General features: G+C 35.0%; 1 protein-coding gene across 1 annotated transcript in view; it reads left to right on the top strand.

Annotated features, from left to right (window-relative positions):
* NAALADL2 (N-acetylated alpha-linked acidic dipeptidase like 2) overlaps nt 1-14,865 on the top strand; it is a 328,471-nt gene extending 313,606 nt beyond the window's left edge. Inside the window, exon 15 of the mRNA XM_032193291.1 lies at nt 7,190-14,865. Within this exon, the coding sequence (XP_032049182.1) occupies nt 7,190-7,388 (199 nt within the window). The 3' untranslated portion in view covers nt 7,389-14,865. The remainder of the gene's footprint in view (nt 1-7,189) is intronic.
* The last annotated feature ends 786 nt before the right edge of the window (nt 14,866-15,651 follow it).

Here is a 15,651-nt window from a genome sequence, read left to right as displayed (position 1 = left end):
CTCAAGTCCTTTGAAATAGTAGCACATCTGCTTGGAATTTGACTATTTCAGATGAGACATCCTTAACAGAAAAATAGTTTCCTCCAAATTATCCAGCATATGTTTCTTTCATTTGAAAAACAAGTGCATCTTAAATCAAAGAACAACGTGCTTACGTTTGTTACCAGCAGCTACATTATTTGAAATTACCAAAGTATTTTTCCTAGTAGTTCTTGCCAGCAAATAACAATTTAAAAGTACAGTTAATATGGTTCAATGCATACATCGCTCTTAGGTCCTTGCAAGTCCTTGTTCTGAAAATTTAGAGAAAAAATATTGAAGGATTTTCAGGGAATATTTTATGTGTAGATGGAGTATATATTCTCTCATCAGTTGCATATAGAGTTTGAAAGCTCTGTGGAAAAGAATCTAGTAGTGTGTTAAGTTTTGTGACTTTTTCAGGAATTTCTAGATAAACTTGCTTAATTAGTTTCTGTAAAACCCTAGAGAAGATCATGCCTAATTAATTAGAGGACTGCTCTTTAACCGTGATAAATAATCACTTGGAACTTCTAAAGACAAATTGCATCCTAATGTTTCTCTTTCTTCTCACTTCTGTTCTGTGAAGTCATTCTGTACTGTTAAATTTGTAGAATTGGTTCTTCTTACTTATTCATCTTATCTACTCTGAAGTAGGAAAGAAATAAGTTTCCTAAACTGAGCAGATTTTCAACAGTGAAACTGTGAGGGAAAGGCATGGTTGATGTTCAGCCCTTGCAAGCAGGTGTATTGCTGAAGATGCCATTTCACTTAAACTAGTCAGACTTCTTAGCTCCATTATTCTCATTTGCGTCTGTTCCAGAACACTCAGTCCTCTTCTGATTAGCAACGTGCATCCAGCTTCCACTTCCTCATACTTATTTTGTATCAGCTACTAGAAAATACTAGAAGCTGTTATGCTATCATGAGCCACAAAAAAAAATATAGTTAAAAAAAGAAGAAATTAAGTAATTACTGTTTATATGATAAAAGTGGAAAAGTTTAGCTACAGGTTGTCATAGATACAGTCTCCCATTCGAAATCTTTTCTAAGCCATCACAGAGCACTGTCCTATTATCAGAAAATCAAGACTAGCACTGTTAGCTCTATTTTATGTCAGTCATTTCTGTTGACAATAATTACTCAACTATCAAAAACAACAACAAAAAATCATTTTCTTTAATGCATCAGAACACAAGTGAAAGTGAATGTTTTCTGTGAATGTTGAGGTTTGGTCATAAAAAATTCCTAAAGCAACCTTTACACAGCTTGATTTTTTAATAGACCTTTTTCTCTAGAATTCTGAATGCTAATACATGCAAATTGGATCTACCAGATGAGTCTGTAAAGGTGGGAATGTCTGTAGTCTATAGGTAAGGTTACATTTAGGGTGGGGGTTTAGCAGGGTGCACCAGGCTGAAACTTAAACTAGGTTGGGTTAAGCTTTAGCTATAAGAGATTAATGTTTTATGACAATGCATTTATTACCTTTAAAAAAGTACTGTAATCAAAGATAACTGTAGGGAAATAAAAGATAATGTGTCTTGCAACCAGCTATTATTGCAGTTTGGCTTCCTTTTTTCCTTTGCTTATTTGGCAAGCAATCAAGCCAAATGAAGCCTCAAGACACTTCAAAGATCTGCCAAAATCAGGATTTATTTTTTTAACACGGCCTATTCTAAATTGGCCTCTTGGAAATGGATACAGATCTTGAATAATTATCTCCTTGTCATCCCATGTCCCAACAGGTTTTTATTAAACACAGACTGACCAGAACCCCCTTTGCCTTAACCAACTCAACTAAAGGTGTCTCAACTCTGGTCTCTTATGCAAGGTAAAGTTTTGTCTGGTAGGGATGCAGTGTATCTAGTTTGCTACCGTAACGCAGCTGTGCCTTTGAAATGCCTTCCCTTTGGTTAGTCTTGAGTTAGGTTTGATGCCTGGATTATCTGTAGTTTATCAACTGCTGATACATATCCATCTGGCAGATATTCAGCTTTGTGATTACATGATTTCAATATGTCACTTTCTGTAGTACATACTGGTAAAATATTTTTCAGTCCTATAAATGAGAGCACTAAACAAAGGCAACTGATGGCCCTTAAAAGGCTGCGTAGGAAGCAAAAGTTAGGAACAATGCATTACAAATAAGGGATCCTTAAATATGACAGGCTGAATTTGTGGGGACTGAGGTCAATGAAGGAATAGACTGGCATTTACAGCTAAGTTGCCCTAAAAGGTTGGCTGCCATATCCTGTCTTCCCTGGCCACGTGCATGCTGTTGTTCATGTGGTCCCAGAGCTAGCGACTTTCACTGTTTGATCCAGCAAGAAATGAGCAGTGCAGAAAAAAGCTTTTCCTCTGGATCATCCATAATGACATGTAATAACAGTTCACTGCTGCATACATTTTGTCCTGATAAAAGAGAGTCTTATGTGGCTAGCAGCTATAATCTTATAATAATCCACTTCTGTCATAACAATGCCGTGAAATAAAATAGGTAACCAAGTATATGTGCATGTCAATAAAGTTTAAAAAATAAGAAGAGGAGAAAGGAGAAACACTGTTGGAGATCCAAAGGACCAGGAACCTAGAAAAAGAAGGGAAGTTTTCTTATAACTTCACCATAAAATTTTGTGAGGTACAAACTAGTGTAAACAAGATAAATTGGCTCATGCAGTTTCCGGAGAAGGAGAGTTTGTAATATTTTATGTCCTGCTATAAATAAACACTGTGGAACTGGAGGTCCCAACACGTAAATAGTATTAGAATGCATTTATTTATTTATCTGGTTAATAATAGTTTGTGTTTTACAAGCTTGAGTGAAAACAAACTCCTAGAGCTTAGAAAAGTCCATTCAAAACTGAATGTTACCATGAGAAATGGAAATGCTGAAAATCTCTGTTTTGGTACTTTTTTTTTTTTTTTTTCCTGGAAAATATGAGAAAAATAATTCAGGGATTTATAAAATTCAATGTGTGAGGATGCTGAAGCAGCTGTAGTCACAGCATATGGGGTTATAAATGGAATAGAGGGTGCCCATAGCATTTATCTGTAAATGATTTTAATGTGATTCCATTGAGACAACCTGAACTCATTTCTTATGGGACCATATACAGGCTGCTATGTCCTAATGATTTAATAATTACTTTTCTTTCCAAAATTTCATACTGTATCTCTTAGATAGTAGGCTATGTGTAAGTACCTGAATAATTCTGCTTATATCTTGTACATCACCTACATGTAAACTTTTCTTGTAAGCTAAAACATCCTTTTTCATGGCAAGAATAATGTAGAAACTAGTTTTGTCTGTACTGGTCTGTAATTCTAATGTAATCTTCAAAATATTTTGAGTTGTGTTAGTCACTGTATTATTTAATTTACTATTATTTAGTTTTAGTTAAACTATTATTTAGTTTTCTCATTCAAGAATTTTTCAAATGCGTTTTGGTTTAGTGAGGGTGGCATCACATCCCTATTTCTGATACTATAACTGTAACATTTAACTGTAGTTGGCATTAGTTTGATAAATAATTAATGTTTATGTTCCTCGGCAGGCAAAGGGCTCATAAAAGTTATAAATGAGGTCCTATTAGAATCTATTTCATAAGTTTCTTTGCCTTATATTTCATAAGTTCCTTTGCTTTAGTTTATTGAGGTTCATTCTTTTGTGTGGAGACTCTTTCAGCAGTAGTGCCTGAAGTTATTTGCTAGGTTTTCTAGTTCAGTGTTATGCTTTCCAGGTCACTGTGATGTGTCATTGAAACAAGACCATTAAGATGAGTGATTTGTGTTGCAATTTCATTAGTGGGATTAGTACTATACTACACATCACTGTTTTCTCATTTTGTATGGGTCAAGTTGACTGCATGCATTATATTTGTAGGATCAAAATAGTTAAAGACAAAGGTAGATACTTAAGCAGTTAGGCCAGAAGCTGGAATCATTGTTTTAGAGGTGTACAAAACAATTTGTATTAAGGAATTGTTTAAGTCTTAAGTATTAAGGAATTTTTTAAGTCATTGAATTTCACAGTATAAATTAAAGAGTCTTAGGATCATTATGCACATCATGGTCACATGGCAATATCTTGTGCCAAAGCAATGGCTGTTTTTTATTTTTCAGTCCATGTGTAGTTTTTAATGAAAACACTTTTTTGACTTGTAAAGGCATAGAAGTAATAAACTGGACTAGCTTTGTGTTTTTATTTATTTATTTATTTATTTATTATTTGATGAAGCTTGCACTGAGATAAGTAAAATTGTATAAATTGATTCTCATGAACATGCATAGAGAAATCATTTTACGCAACAAAAAGGGTGTTATGGCATGCCAAGCAAAGATAAGTAATTTGAAAATAAAAGATCCTAGTAAGAATCCCTAGCAGAAAATCTGAAAAAAAAAAAACAGGTACTGCATAATGGTATTATTATTTTAAAGTATTTGCATACATTAAAATAAAAAATAGGTTCTGTCATACAATGCAATCAGCTATGCCTAAATCGTATTACTATTGCAAAAGTTAAGACATTCTGTTAAATTATGATAGCTAAATGCTCATCTCTTTTATACATCAAACTGCTCAGTTTTTCTCTAATATTAGACACCGATTTGTACTGTAGTCAGGTGGGGTGGGCAGGGAATATTTATCTTTTACAGTAGATCACCTGCCATTGCCATTGGAATCACAGCAGTAGAATTAAACTCTTCTATCATCCTTTACTCTTGAGATAGACCTTTTTTTTTTTTTTTTTTTTTTTTTTTTTCCTTTGTGCCTTATTTACAGCACTTTGGAAGATGGGATAGGAAAAGATCAGTTTCTATTCGCATCACTTATTTTCTTGGGAGTCCCTAAATGTTCCTGTCTTCAGATCATCCTCTCTTTAGAATGATTCCTAGCAGTCTAAATTAGTGTTGTTCTGCTGGTGGGTTATTGGCCTATTACATTCTTATTTGTTGACATTACCCACCAGTAAAGAAACAGAGGAATCCTAATATAGATCATATTGCCAGTGTTGTAGGCATTTGGAGAAGAACCCTTGCTCAAACTCTCCCAGACACCAGCTACCAGGTAGGACTGTCGCATACCTCCTGAAAGTAGAAAAGTAATGTGATTATCTCTAGTATTGCCCCTGCTGTTCAAGGGCTTCGAGGGGTTGTGAACAGGCTTCTGTCTCTCTGTGAACTGTGGGTACAGTAGAGGAGAGTTCTTCAGAAGCCTGCTTCTCCTCGTACTGATCTCAGCAGGAGTCCCTGATTGATTTCAGAGGGAGCAAAATCAATCCCTGCTTTGAAAGCTACAGTATTTCCCACAGCACAGCCTATCCTTAAAAACCAACCAACCAAGATTTTTTTCTGGTTCTCAACATACACAGTTTTCATTTACTATATCACAAAGAAGCTTTAGGGACAATCCATAATATAACTTTAGTCAACTTTGAGTGTAAGTTGCATCACATTCTGAAGGACAAGTAGTATCAGCTCAGAACTGAGGAAGCCGGGAGATGTCCTCCTCTGGCTGCTCCAGTGCAAGCTGAAGTTTTTTCCACATCTCCTTGTTACTGCCCTCTTGATGGAGGCCTCTGTCCATGCTGTGCTGTTCCTGTAAGTGTTCCTAATCTGTTTTATGCTAAATGATTGAGGTCAGTGATGACCTGCTACTTAAACTATGTAAGCTCTCTTTCTACGGCAATGTTGGAAACCAACTGTTGCCCCCTTATATTTAGGATTGTGTATTGCATTGTAGAACACTTGAAATGGATAGATGCATCACTATCAGGGGATAAAAAGCTTACGATTCATATTGCATGGTGTTAATGTTTTGTTGCTAGTCTTAGATATATATCCAATACAGAAAGATAAAAAATTAAAGACTGAAAAATTGTGTTATGAGGGTAGGAATTACTTCATATCTTTGTAAAAAACAAAACACCTTTTCAAACTGAAAATCATGGCAGAAGATTGTAGATGTTCTGTGATGTTATTTATTGTGCTTCTTCATCACCATTCCCCCTGACAGACTAGCAATTAGATGACCGTTGTAGTAATAAGATACACTTTTGTGCTCATCTGTCTTGTAGGTACTTGGCAGTTTTATTACTAATTGGAGTTGCCACTGGGCCTGTCCTGTCATGCAGTTAGGTTACTAATGGATTGTCTGAGTTGTTCTGCTCACTTGCTGGTTTCATTCAGTGAAACAACTTCCCCACTGCCCTCAACTCTTGCATTGTGTTTAAGGATAAGGTGTTGCACAAGATCACTTGTAGCATTCCTGCTTCAAGTTTCACTCACTTCTGTTTATAATCAAAGGAGCCCCTGGGTGGAGATTTATGATATTTACATACTCTTCTAATTAGGATAATGATTACACCTGCTTTTAGATAATATTTACAGCCTGCTTCAAAAGGTCTCAATGAAATCAATAGCTAGCTTTGAATAATGAGCCTTCAGCACCTCATACATGTACAGATAACATGTCCAAGGATTCAGACATTGCCTTTGCATGGATTTTGATACATGCCATTAAAAAACTGTTGCAGTTATTATTATAGAAAAACACTGATTTTATTTCATAAGGCTTTAGCTGTGCATTCCATTTATTTCCTTCCTCAAGTACATGATATTAAAGATGGGTTACTCTTGTTCTGATGCCACAAAGGATTATTGATGAAATAAAGGTGCCACTGAAGGCAGTGAGAGTTTTACCATTGACTTCAGTAGCTAGAATTTCACCTCTGAAGTGTGAAATAAATAACAGGAGCAGATAGCAGGGAAAAAAAAAAAAATCCATGCCTACAGTCCACAATAATAACCAAACTTTTCTTTAGAGGGGAATACACAGAGTCCAGCTGAGACATAAAAAACTTCACAATGGGTATGATGAGCTTATGTTCATGATTTTGATGAAATTTTCAAAGACCAAAAAGGAATTTGAATTTTCTTTGACAGACTTTTGTGAATGTTTCAATGTATTTACACATAGATCAATGGAAAGATCCAGTTTACAAAGCCGCAATAAATATGCAGTTGTCTTTCAGTCTGCCATGGGTCAGCTCTACTGTGCATAATATGTATCATCTATAAGATGTGTCTGGTACTTGCAAAGATTCTTGATGATTTTGGAAGATTGTTTTGAGTAAAAAGTTTACCATTCTCCATTGTTCTCTTTTAGAAATATTCTTTACAGACTAGATGAAAGGACAAACCAGTTTTCAGTACTGCTAGAGGCACTGGAGCACTACAAACTACATCAGTCAAATGAGACCATTCAAGCAGCCTTGTCAGAGGTGCTGAACAGCATCAGTTCAGCTCAGGTTTACTTCAAAGCAGGACTTGATGTGTTTGAGACTACCTTAGCTGGAAAGAAATGAGAGAATTCTCTGCATTCTAAGACGTTTGTTTACAACTCGCTAAACAAAAGTTCGACTCGGACCAGAATTTCTCTGAGGATGAAACCTTTCTCAACTTTTCTTTCAGTTGGCGCTAAAATGTACTGCAATGTGTGTTTTTATAAATATAAAACAGTCTTTTGCACTGTTCACAGTATATCTCAAATATCTGTTTCTGAATGTATAAAACAATGGGAGGGACTAACACTTAATGATTTTTGGAAGGACATCTGCTGTATTTTTATATGTAAAATATATTTTTATGACTAAGAGCTCAATCTTGCGAAGTACCAAGCACATCCTGCAATACACTGAAGACCTGGTTCTGAGACACCCCAGATGTATATCCAGGTGAGCTTTCCATGCCTACTCTGTCAGAAAAATATGACTTAAATATACTTTTGTGTTCCTTAACTTCCTCAGCAAACTCATTTTCCTTACTCCTTTCAGAATTAGTTGAAGGATATGGCATTTTCTGGGGTATGCAGTGCTGAAGTTAATCTGGAAATGCTCAAAACACCCTTATCAGTGCAATCTAACATCTTTATTCCTGTGGAACAATAAATACCTCAATTCTGAGAATACAGATAAATGCTGATTATCATATTTCTGTCTGAAACAAAATTGTTTTCTCTACTAATTATTGGAGAATTTCTGTGATGATTACAAGTGATTTGAAATGTTTGCGTCAGTAGTTAAAAGTGCAAAAAACTTTGAATCTTTATGTTAAGTAAAAGAACTGCCTAGTCTAATTAAGCTACAGGCCTTGTAAGCTTATATGTTACTGAAAGAAGCCACTTCAAAGTCTCCCTAAATTTTCAGGGAGAAGTACGTAAAAATAAGAGCTTGAAGTTCTGGAAACATTTCTGAGATTCCACCACTTGGCGACACCACTCACTATTCCAGGGTGGACCATTCCAGCTGTAGTGCCCAATTTGTTCACTACCTACCACAGAACCAGCAGTTCACCTCTGAAGACAAATCGATGAAGCATACTGCAGGGCTAGTTTGCATTGGTGGAAGCCCTGTCCAGAGGCTGTAATCACACCATTACAGCATTGACTTGAAGTAATCTCTGAATGAAAGGATCAGGAGGTTCAGTGTCCTAAACCTCTAAGGGGATCATATACACACTTGAGAATTGCGTCTTAATAATATGAATACTTAAAATTTTTAAACCCAATTGGGTTTAGAGTTTTACAATCCCAGATGCTTCTGGGATTAGAGCTTAAAAAATAATTTTATATAGATTCTTAGAATTAAAATGTAATTTATTTGATGGAAACAATAAATGTATTGTTACCAAATTTGCCATGGAAACATTGCAGAAACATTTCAGGTATCTATGAATGTAAAGAAATGCCTTCAGGAAAATTTCAATTTCAAAGTGCGTAGTTTGGTGAAAGGGTGAAAGCTTATGGAATAGCTTTTGAATTTAGAATTTGTAATGTATATGTTCACATAGCGAGAAATTAGAGTTTTTGGATCTGTGTTTCTGTTTTCCCAAAGACATTGGCAAATGGGCCTCTATTAGCAGTGGCCTAGGACAGGGTACATACAGCTATGTTGTTGCTACATTTCTTTACAAGTTTTTATCATAACATGCGCAAAAGCATCCCTGTTCTGACAGTGGGGCTATGCAATTGTACAGCCACAACTGAAGTGAGAATATGTTCAGTAACAACTGAGACAGACATAATTATCTCCTCATCTTACCTGGCATCCGTTAAGAAAGAGCATATGATTATTCCCTTTCTAATCCTGGTACCAAGTCTGTATACTTCAAAGAGAGTTTGACTTCTGAAGAGTAACATTTTTTTTGATAATCCAATGCTTTTCTATCCCCTTGTTTCCATAATTTTTATTATAGTAATACTTAAATGGTTGGAATATCCACATTTGAGTTTTATGTTTCTTTTGTGATAGTATTTAGGAATGTAATACGCGCACTACATGTGAATTGTCTTTTCTAATAGGAATTACTCTCCTAACAGTAAGTTTAGTAACGTTTTCTTTAGCATGCTGACTCACAGTGGAGTCAACGTTTATGGTTTTCAATGATATAGGCTTAGGTGCCATTAAGAGACCAAAACCTGAGATGAACACTTCCTTTAATTCTGCCAGGTGAATTTAATAACTATTTCCTGTCCAGCAAACCTTCCCCTAATGTAGCCCAAAGCGTACTCATGCAAAATCAGGGAAATCAGTTGGGAAGAGTATCTCTCATGTATGATTTCTCAACCATGTAATTCCTCACTAAAACATTTATCTTGTTTTCTCACTAATGTCCTTCTATAGCACCTTTAAAAACAGCAGACTTCAAAGTACTCCACCACAAAAGGTATTGCTACTATATCGCTACCTGTAAATTCTAGAGACAATCATATATTCTTGTTGTAGAGATGAATCAAATGAGCTCTTTAGGGACAAAAATGCATTGATTTCAATGCCATCTCACACTTGTACATCTCTAGGTTTTTATTTCAAATGTTCAAATCCTATGTATATAAGTGAGTGCCCAGTGATAATACTTGCACCATTATAGGTTTGGAAAAGGCGTTTTTGAGCCACATCCTTCCATTGATTTTTAAATCCTACCCATTGACTTCAAAGAATTTATATCAAGTTAAGATCCTAAATACTTGGATTAGTTCTAACAGAATTTTTTAGCTGTGGAACAACAGCTAAGGGAAGGCATTAGTAAATCATAGTAGCTTACCCAGACTGAATTCATTCCTGTATTGTGTTGAAATGAATAGAGAGCCCTTAAAGGCTGCAATATGTTTGCAAATTGCCTGACTGATAGTAAAAATCTGTCACCTTTACAGAAGCATCAACTGCCAGAGACAGTATAACAAATGTATTGATTACTAAGTAATCTAGAGTCATACTCTCAGTGACCAGAAAATCCTTGCAGCTTGCAATATTTGTATGTTGAGATGGTTGATAATAAAAAGCTAATAAGATTTTATTAGTGCGTATTTTAGAGAGTACATAAAGAAGCTAAAGTATAATCAACTCAGATGAATAATAAGTACATGGGAGCTGGATTTTGAGTACTAACCTTAAAAAAGGCAGTGAATTGTTTTTATCATCCAAGAAAAACAAGGCTCTCTTGATATACAGTATATGTGCAAATATGCAAACACACAAATATGCAAATGTCTTGTATCTTCAAAACACTGCAGAAATATTAATTTACTTGCAGTGAGATGATACATCTGCACAAACACTGATGTAAATAATAACTACATGAGAAAATTAGCATTTATTTTGCACTGCTTCACTTACCTTTTAAAAAGTATTTCAGTCTAGATGTGTGAAAGAAGGCATCACTGATGACCTAAGTTCCTGAAGCATTAGGTAGGGAAAGGCAGTATTTCTCAGGTATCACAGAAGGTACCTCTGGAGGCCATCTAATCCTTGCTCAAACAGGATCACCTTGGGCTGTATTCCTGGAAGGGGATACATCCAGATGACTTTTAAATATCTTCAAGGATGGAGATTACACAGCATCTCTGGACAGTGGCTTCCAGTGCTTGGTCACACCCATAGTTTAAGAATAAATAAATAAATAAATTCTTCCATACATATAGTTTCTCCAAATTGCTCCCTATATTTTTAACTGTTAAATTATTAATAGTTTTAATTACATACATTCAAAGGATAACCATCATTTCATTCAGTGAAAACTCTTGGCCAAGGTCTCCAGAATTCCAGGGTGAATATGCTGGAAAGTTTGTATATAGAAACTTGTACTGCTCACCAAGAGGTTTATTTTTAAGTTGTAGAGACTAATGCCTTTATCTTTTAAGGTTGTTACAGTGCCTGGTTCACAACCATAAGTTTTTGGTATACATTACAAGACTCACTGAGAACAAAAGATGAGATAGAAAATGCAGGAAGGAAAAATCAGCTTATGGGCAGCTATATGCTATAGTAATTGTATTTCTGGCTTTAAAACTAATAAATACTATAAGCATAGTTATATGCATATGCATTTTCAAGAGAATAGTTAAGATGTTCCTCAAAAGTTTTCTGTGGTGAACTGTTATTTGTGTTACCCAGAAATGGGTACCTTTGACACAACACATTGTAGACACTATCCATAGCCTAGCGTGGAAGATGTTCATTCTCTTTAGCGCTCTCCTGCATTTTATTAAGTCTGAGAAAGGTGAAAACAGAAGCAAAACTTGGCCACTGTATCACAGTGATTAAAGATGGCAAGGACTCAAGCCACATGCACAAAAATGTACTTGAATGTGAACACTTGAACCAAGGAAGTGCCTAAGAATAATGAAGGCTCATTTAGGAAGCAGATAGGTAGCATATGATTTAAGAGTATCTGAATTGGACTGTACATTTTCTAAAACTATGGTGCAATCAGACCTAACATTATTTTCCCTAATTTTAATCCCATTGCTCCTGGTTGTATGTAGTATTGCTCTTACACACTCAACATAACTGGAGAATACGTACAAGTGTACAAGTGTAGATTTAGGTCCCCTCAATCATACTGAGTCAGTCTGTTTCTTTTGATTTTACCATAACTGCTTATCAGGGTGCTATACTACATGAGTAAGGTCAGCAGAATTTGGCTACTGTTTGTGGAATTTCCCAAAAGATGTTATATCAGAATATTGTTTATTTATGTTTAGTCTATTCTCTTTAATCTTCTAATATATATTATTACAATCAGGAGTACATTTTTTTCAAAAAATGGGCAGGAATCTCTTGGTCAATGCTAAGTATACACAGGCAGTATGCGCATGTACAAGTGATGTATTATAATTTAGTATTAACTGAAGAGTTGCTATAAATGTTGGCATGGATTAATGCACACATTCTCTTATGAGCTTCACAAATTGGAACTGATACAAGGGCTTAATTTAAGAAATGCAATCAGAGTGTAGGTGAGGAACATTTGCTACATAAATGCAGTATATGCTTACTCGTCTGCCTAATCCATTGGGTTAAAAAGATTATGGTTTTGTTTAAACTACTTTGATTTGTTTTCTAACAAGCCTTTGAAAATGAAGTCTTGGTCTTTAGTTTTCTTTTAAATTCGTGCTATCTTTAATGTTTATGGAAAGCTTACCATGTGTTAAGACAATGTAAGGTCTTCCTGTCTGATCATTCTTGGATTTTTTGGTAGAATTAGAGGTTGTATTTCAAAGCATAGTCCTTGAAAGAAGGTCACTTACGGAGCTGTTAATATATATGATACAATATGCTTGGGTGCCTGCCGTTGCCATGCAGTGGTATAGGTATGCAGTATGATGCTTTCAGGCACTTAAGAGGACAAATATGTTTTTATGATAGTATTGCAACGACCTACTAATTTTCCCCTATTTGAAACTGTTCCAGTTGTAGCAAACTGGTAGTACAGCAATGTAACACTGAGTTCTCTTAGCACCTGCAACAAAATCTTTCTACAGGTGGAATGTCAGGGTGTCCTCTGAGCTGTCAGTGTGCTTCCACAGTTTTCAGTTAGTGTCCCTTGTAGCCCCAGTCAGCTGTTTAGTACTGCAGGCCTGATACTGGTCTGAATGACACCCAGGTAGGACAGATAAGTCTGACTGAGGCATTTGTTTGCTACTGAAACCATGTCCTTAAAAAGTTAAATATAATATTTTGCAAGTACTTCCCAGACTTTGGGTGTTTTCAGTCTTTGTACTGAAGGTTCTGAAGAAGTATACTAGAACACTGTTGTTTTTTTCATGTAGTCTCATTTTCTGTTCTCGACAGCTGAAACATCTTGTAGTCTATGAATCCACTAGAGGAGAAATAAGGAGATGCTTAATATTTCATACTTAGAGCAGATAAGATAAATACAAATTCTCTTTGTTTTCCATTTGCAGTTTATGCAAGTCGGTATGCAACATACTCTTATCACACACATTATGATTTGGTATTCTGAGACAAATGGAAAATGAATATAATTCTATATCCAGAGAAAGTATAATGAATTCAGGGAATGCTTCACAGTCAAGTGTTTCAACCATTTGCCAAAAAAAAACATGAGTGAAGATATTTGGAACAGATACTCTTGGGATTTTAGTACAGGTCCGGAAAATAATGTTCTTCTGCCTAAGGCCAGATTTTAGCATTGTGTTCATACCTAGCTGCATGGTAATGTGTTGTGTGTCAGCATCGCTGAACCTTTGAGGATTAAGGCTCAAATGCTGTTATCAGTGATCATGTTAGTCTCAGTATGAACTATTATTTTTATGTCACATAACACCTTACAGATTTTAACTAATCAGATGGAATATGCAAATATTTCTGCCTTTTGTATGCAAGGGAGCAACTGTCAAGTTGTGTTATCTTTGTGAAGCTTTGACACAGAGTGTGAGACGCCTGCATGATGACTCCTTCATTCTGTCTACATTGAAGTTTTCGTGTAGTAAAATCAAGGTACCACAACTGATAGCTAGTCAATTCTGAATATTAAGTAACTAGTTTTTTCAACCATGCAGTAATATAAACTTGATGCAGTGATTCCGGGAAACCAATAAATATCATATTGTGTGGAAATGTGCAATGAACGGTTGATTTTTATAATGCATTATAGAAAGTTGAGTCTGAATACAACAGCATATTTGCAAAATTAGTTTACGTTGTATGAACTGTACTTCTATAACATACTGTAATGAAAAGGTAACATTGACTATTAATGTAAGGAGATTCTATGTACTTTGATTAAAAAGTACACTTATCTGTGCTACGAATATGATATTTGCGGTCTATGACAGTGTTTGTACAGAGGGCACCGTGGACTGGAATTCAATAATAGACAATTAGTGAAAGTGGTTGTGAAGTAGACATTTTTTTTCCATTGTTATATTTTTGCTAGAAATCAAACTGGAATATGAAGATATGTATGATGTACATTGCACTGAATGATTTGAAATTATATTCATTTGCTTTTTTTTATTGTTTTTACTTTCTTTTTTTATTTGTTTCTGCCAGTAAGCTCTAACATATGCCTCTCAAGCTGCTGATTCAGTAACATAGATCCCAGTGCATTAAAGAATAATAAAAATTGGGAAGAAGGAGAAAAGTAAGAAAAATACAGCTAGCCAGAACCTCAGAAACTGGGATCCAATAATTTACTTACAGGTAAAATTTGAATCATACTTATTTTAGATGCTGGTAGATAGATAGATAGCCCAGACATTCAGATAATTGGCCTTTCAGGTAGGTGCCTTTGTATGTTTTTTGGGAATCAAGATTTTCAGAGGTACATATTTGGGATCAATCTTGAAGTATACGATCTGAGACTCCTACAATAAATAAATAAATAAATAAATAAATCTATTGAACAGCCTGAATTCCATCTGAAGAAAGAGACCACTCAGTTTATGATTAAGTAATTATCTCATGAAAATATGAAATCCATGTTTTGTTTATTATATATAAATAACTTGAAGGTTTTTCTCTACTCATGAAGCACTTGAGAGGTGTAATGAAATATTTTCATTGTAAACAAATGTGTATTTCCAAATTTTATTTCCATTTTGTGTATTTTTGTTTGTTTGCCTTTTTTTTTTTTTCCTGAAACTGCTTTCATGTTCACCAGATTAAAAGTAAAAATAAAAGTGATACATTCATAATGTTTTAATAATGGCTAGAACATTAGTTTGGTACGTTAGCTCCATACAAACTGCAGCTCTTGACTAGAATATCTCATGGAATGTTAAGGACTAATTTGTGAAACATATTCATTCAGAATATGTTTTCTTTAAGCCATGTAAACATGTGCCATGAAAATAAAAGCCAGCTGTATATCAACCATTTTATGCAAGTATCTGATTTTGAATTCCTGCTGATAGATCTGTACAACTCCATATCACTGAAAAACGTCATTGAAGCCAAACGCTCTTTGCCTAGGTATGAAAATCTTCTGTGGCTCTGCCCATGAGATTGGACCATTATTTTCTTTCACAGAGTTTTTTCTGAACAATAAAGTTTTATATATATGTGTGTGTGTGTGTGTGTATATATATATATATATATAAACATTTGACATACTATTAACAGTTTCAAGTAGTCAGGCTTGGTATTGAACAGATTTGTCTGAGAGAATGGGAATATGAAAAAAAAAAATCACTGTTTTCTTTTCAGATTTTAATAGCATCTTTTGCTCCTGTGTTCCTTATCAAATAGTAGCATAGAGATCCATGTAGGAATGAAGTCTACATGTAATTATGAAGGCATTTTTATTTTATAGGAAGTGTAGATA

This window comes from Aythya fuligula, chromosome 9 (genome assembly GCF_009819795.1).
Source record: "Aythya fuligula isolate bAytFul2 chromosome 9, bAytFul2.pri, whole genome shotgun sequence".
Taxonomy (NCBI): Eukaryota; Metazoa; Chordata; class Aves; order Anseriformes; family Anatidae; genus Aythya; species Aythya fuligula.
This window is presented reverse-complemented; position numbering and strand designations above follow the sequence as displayed.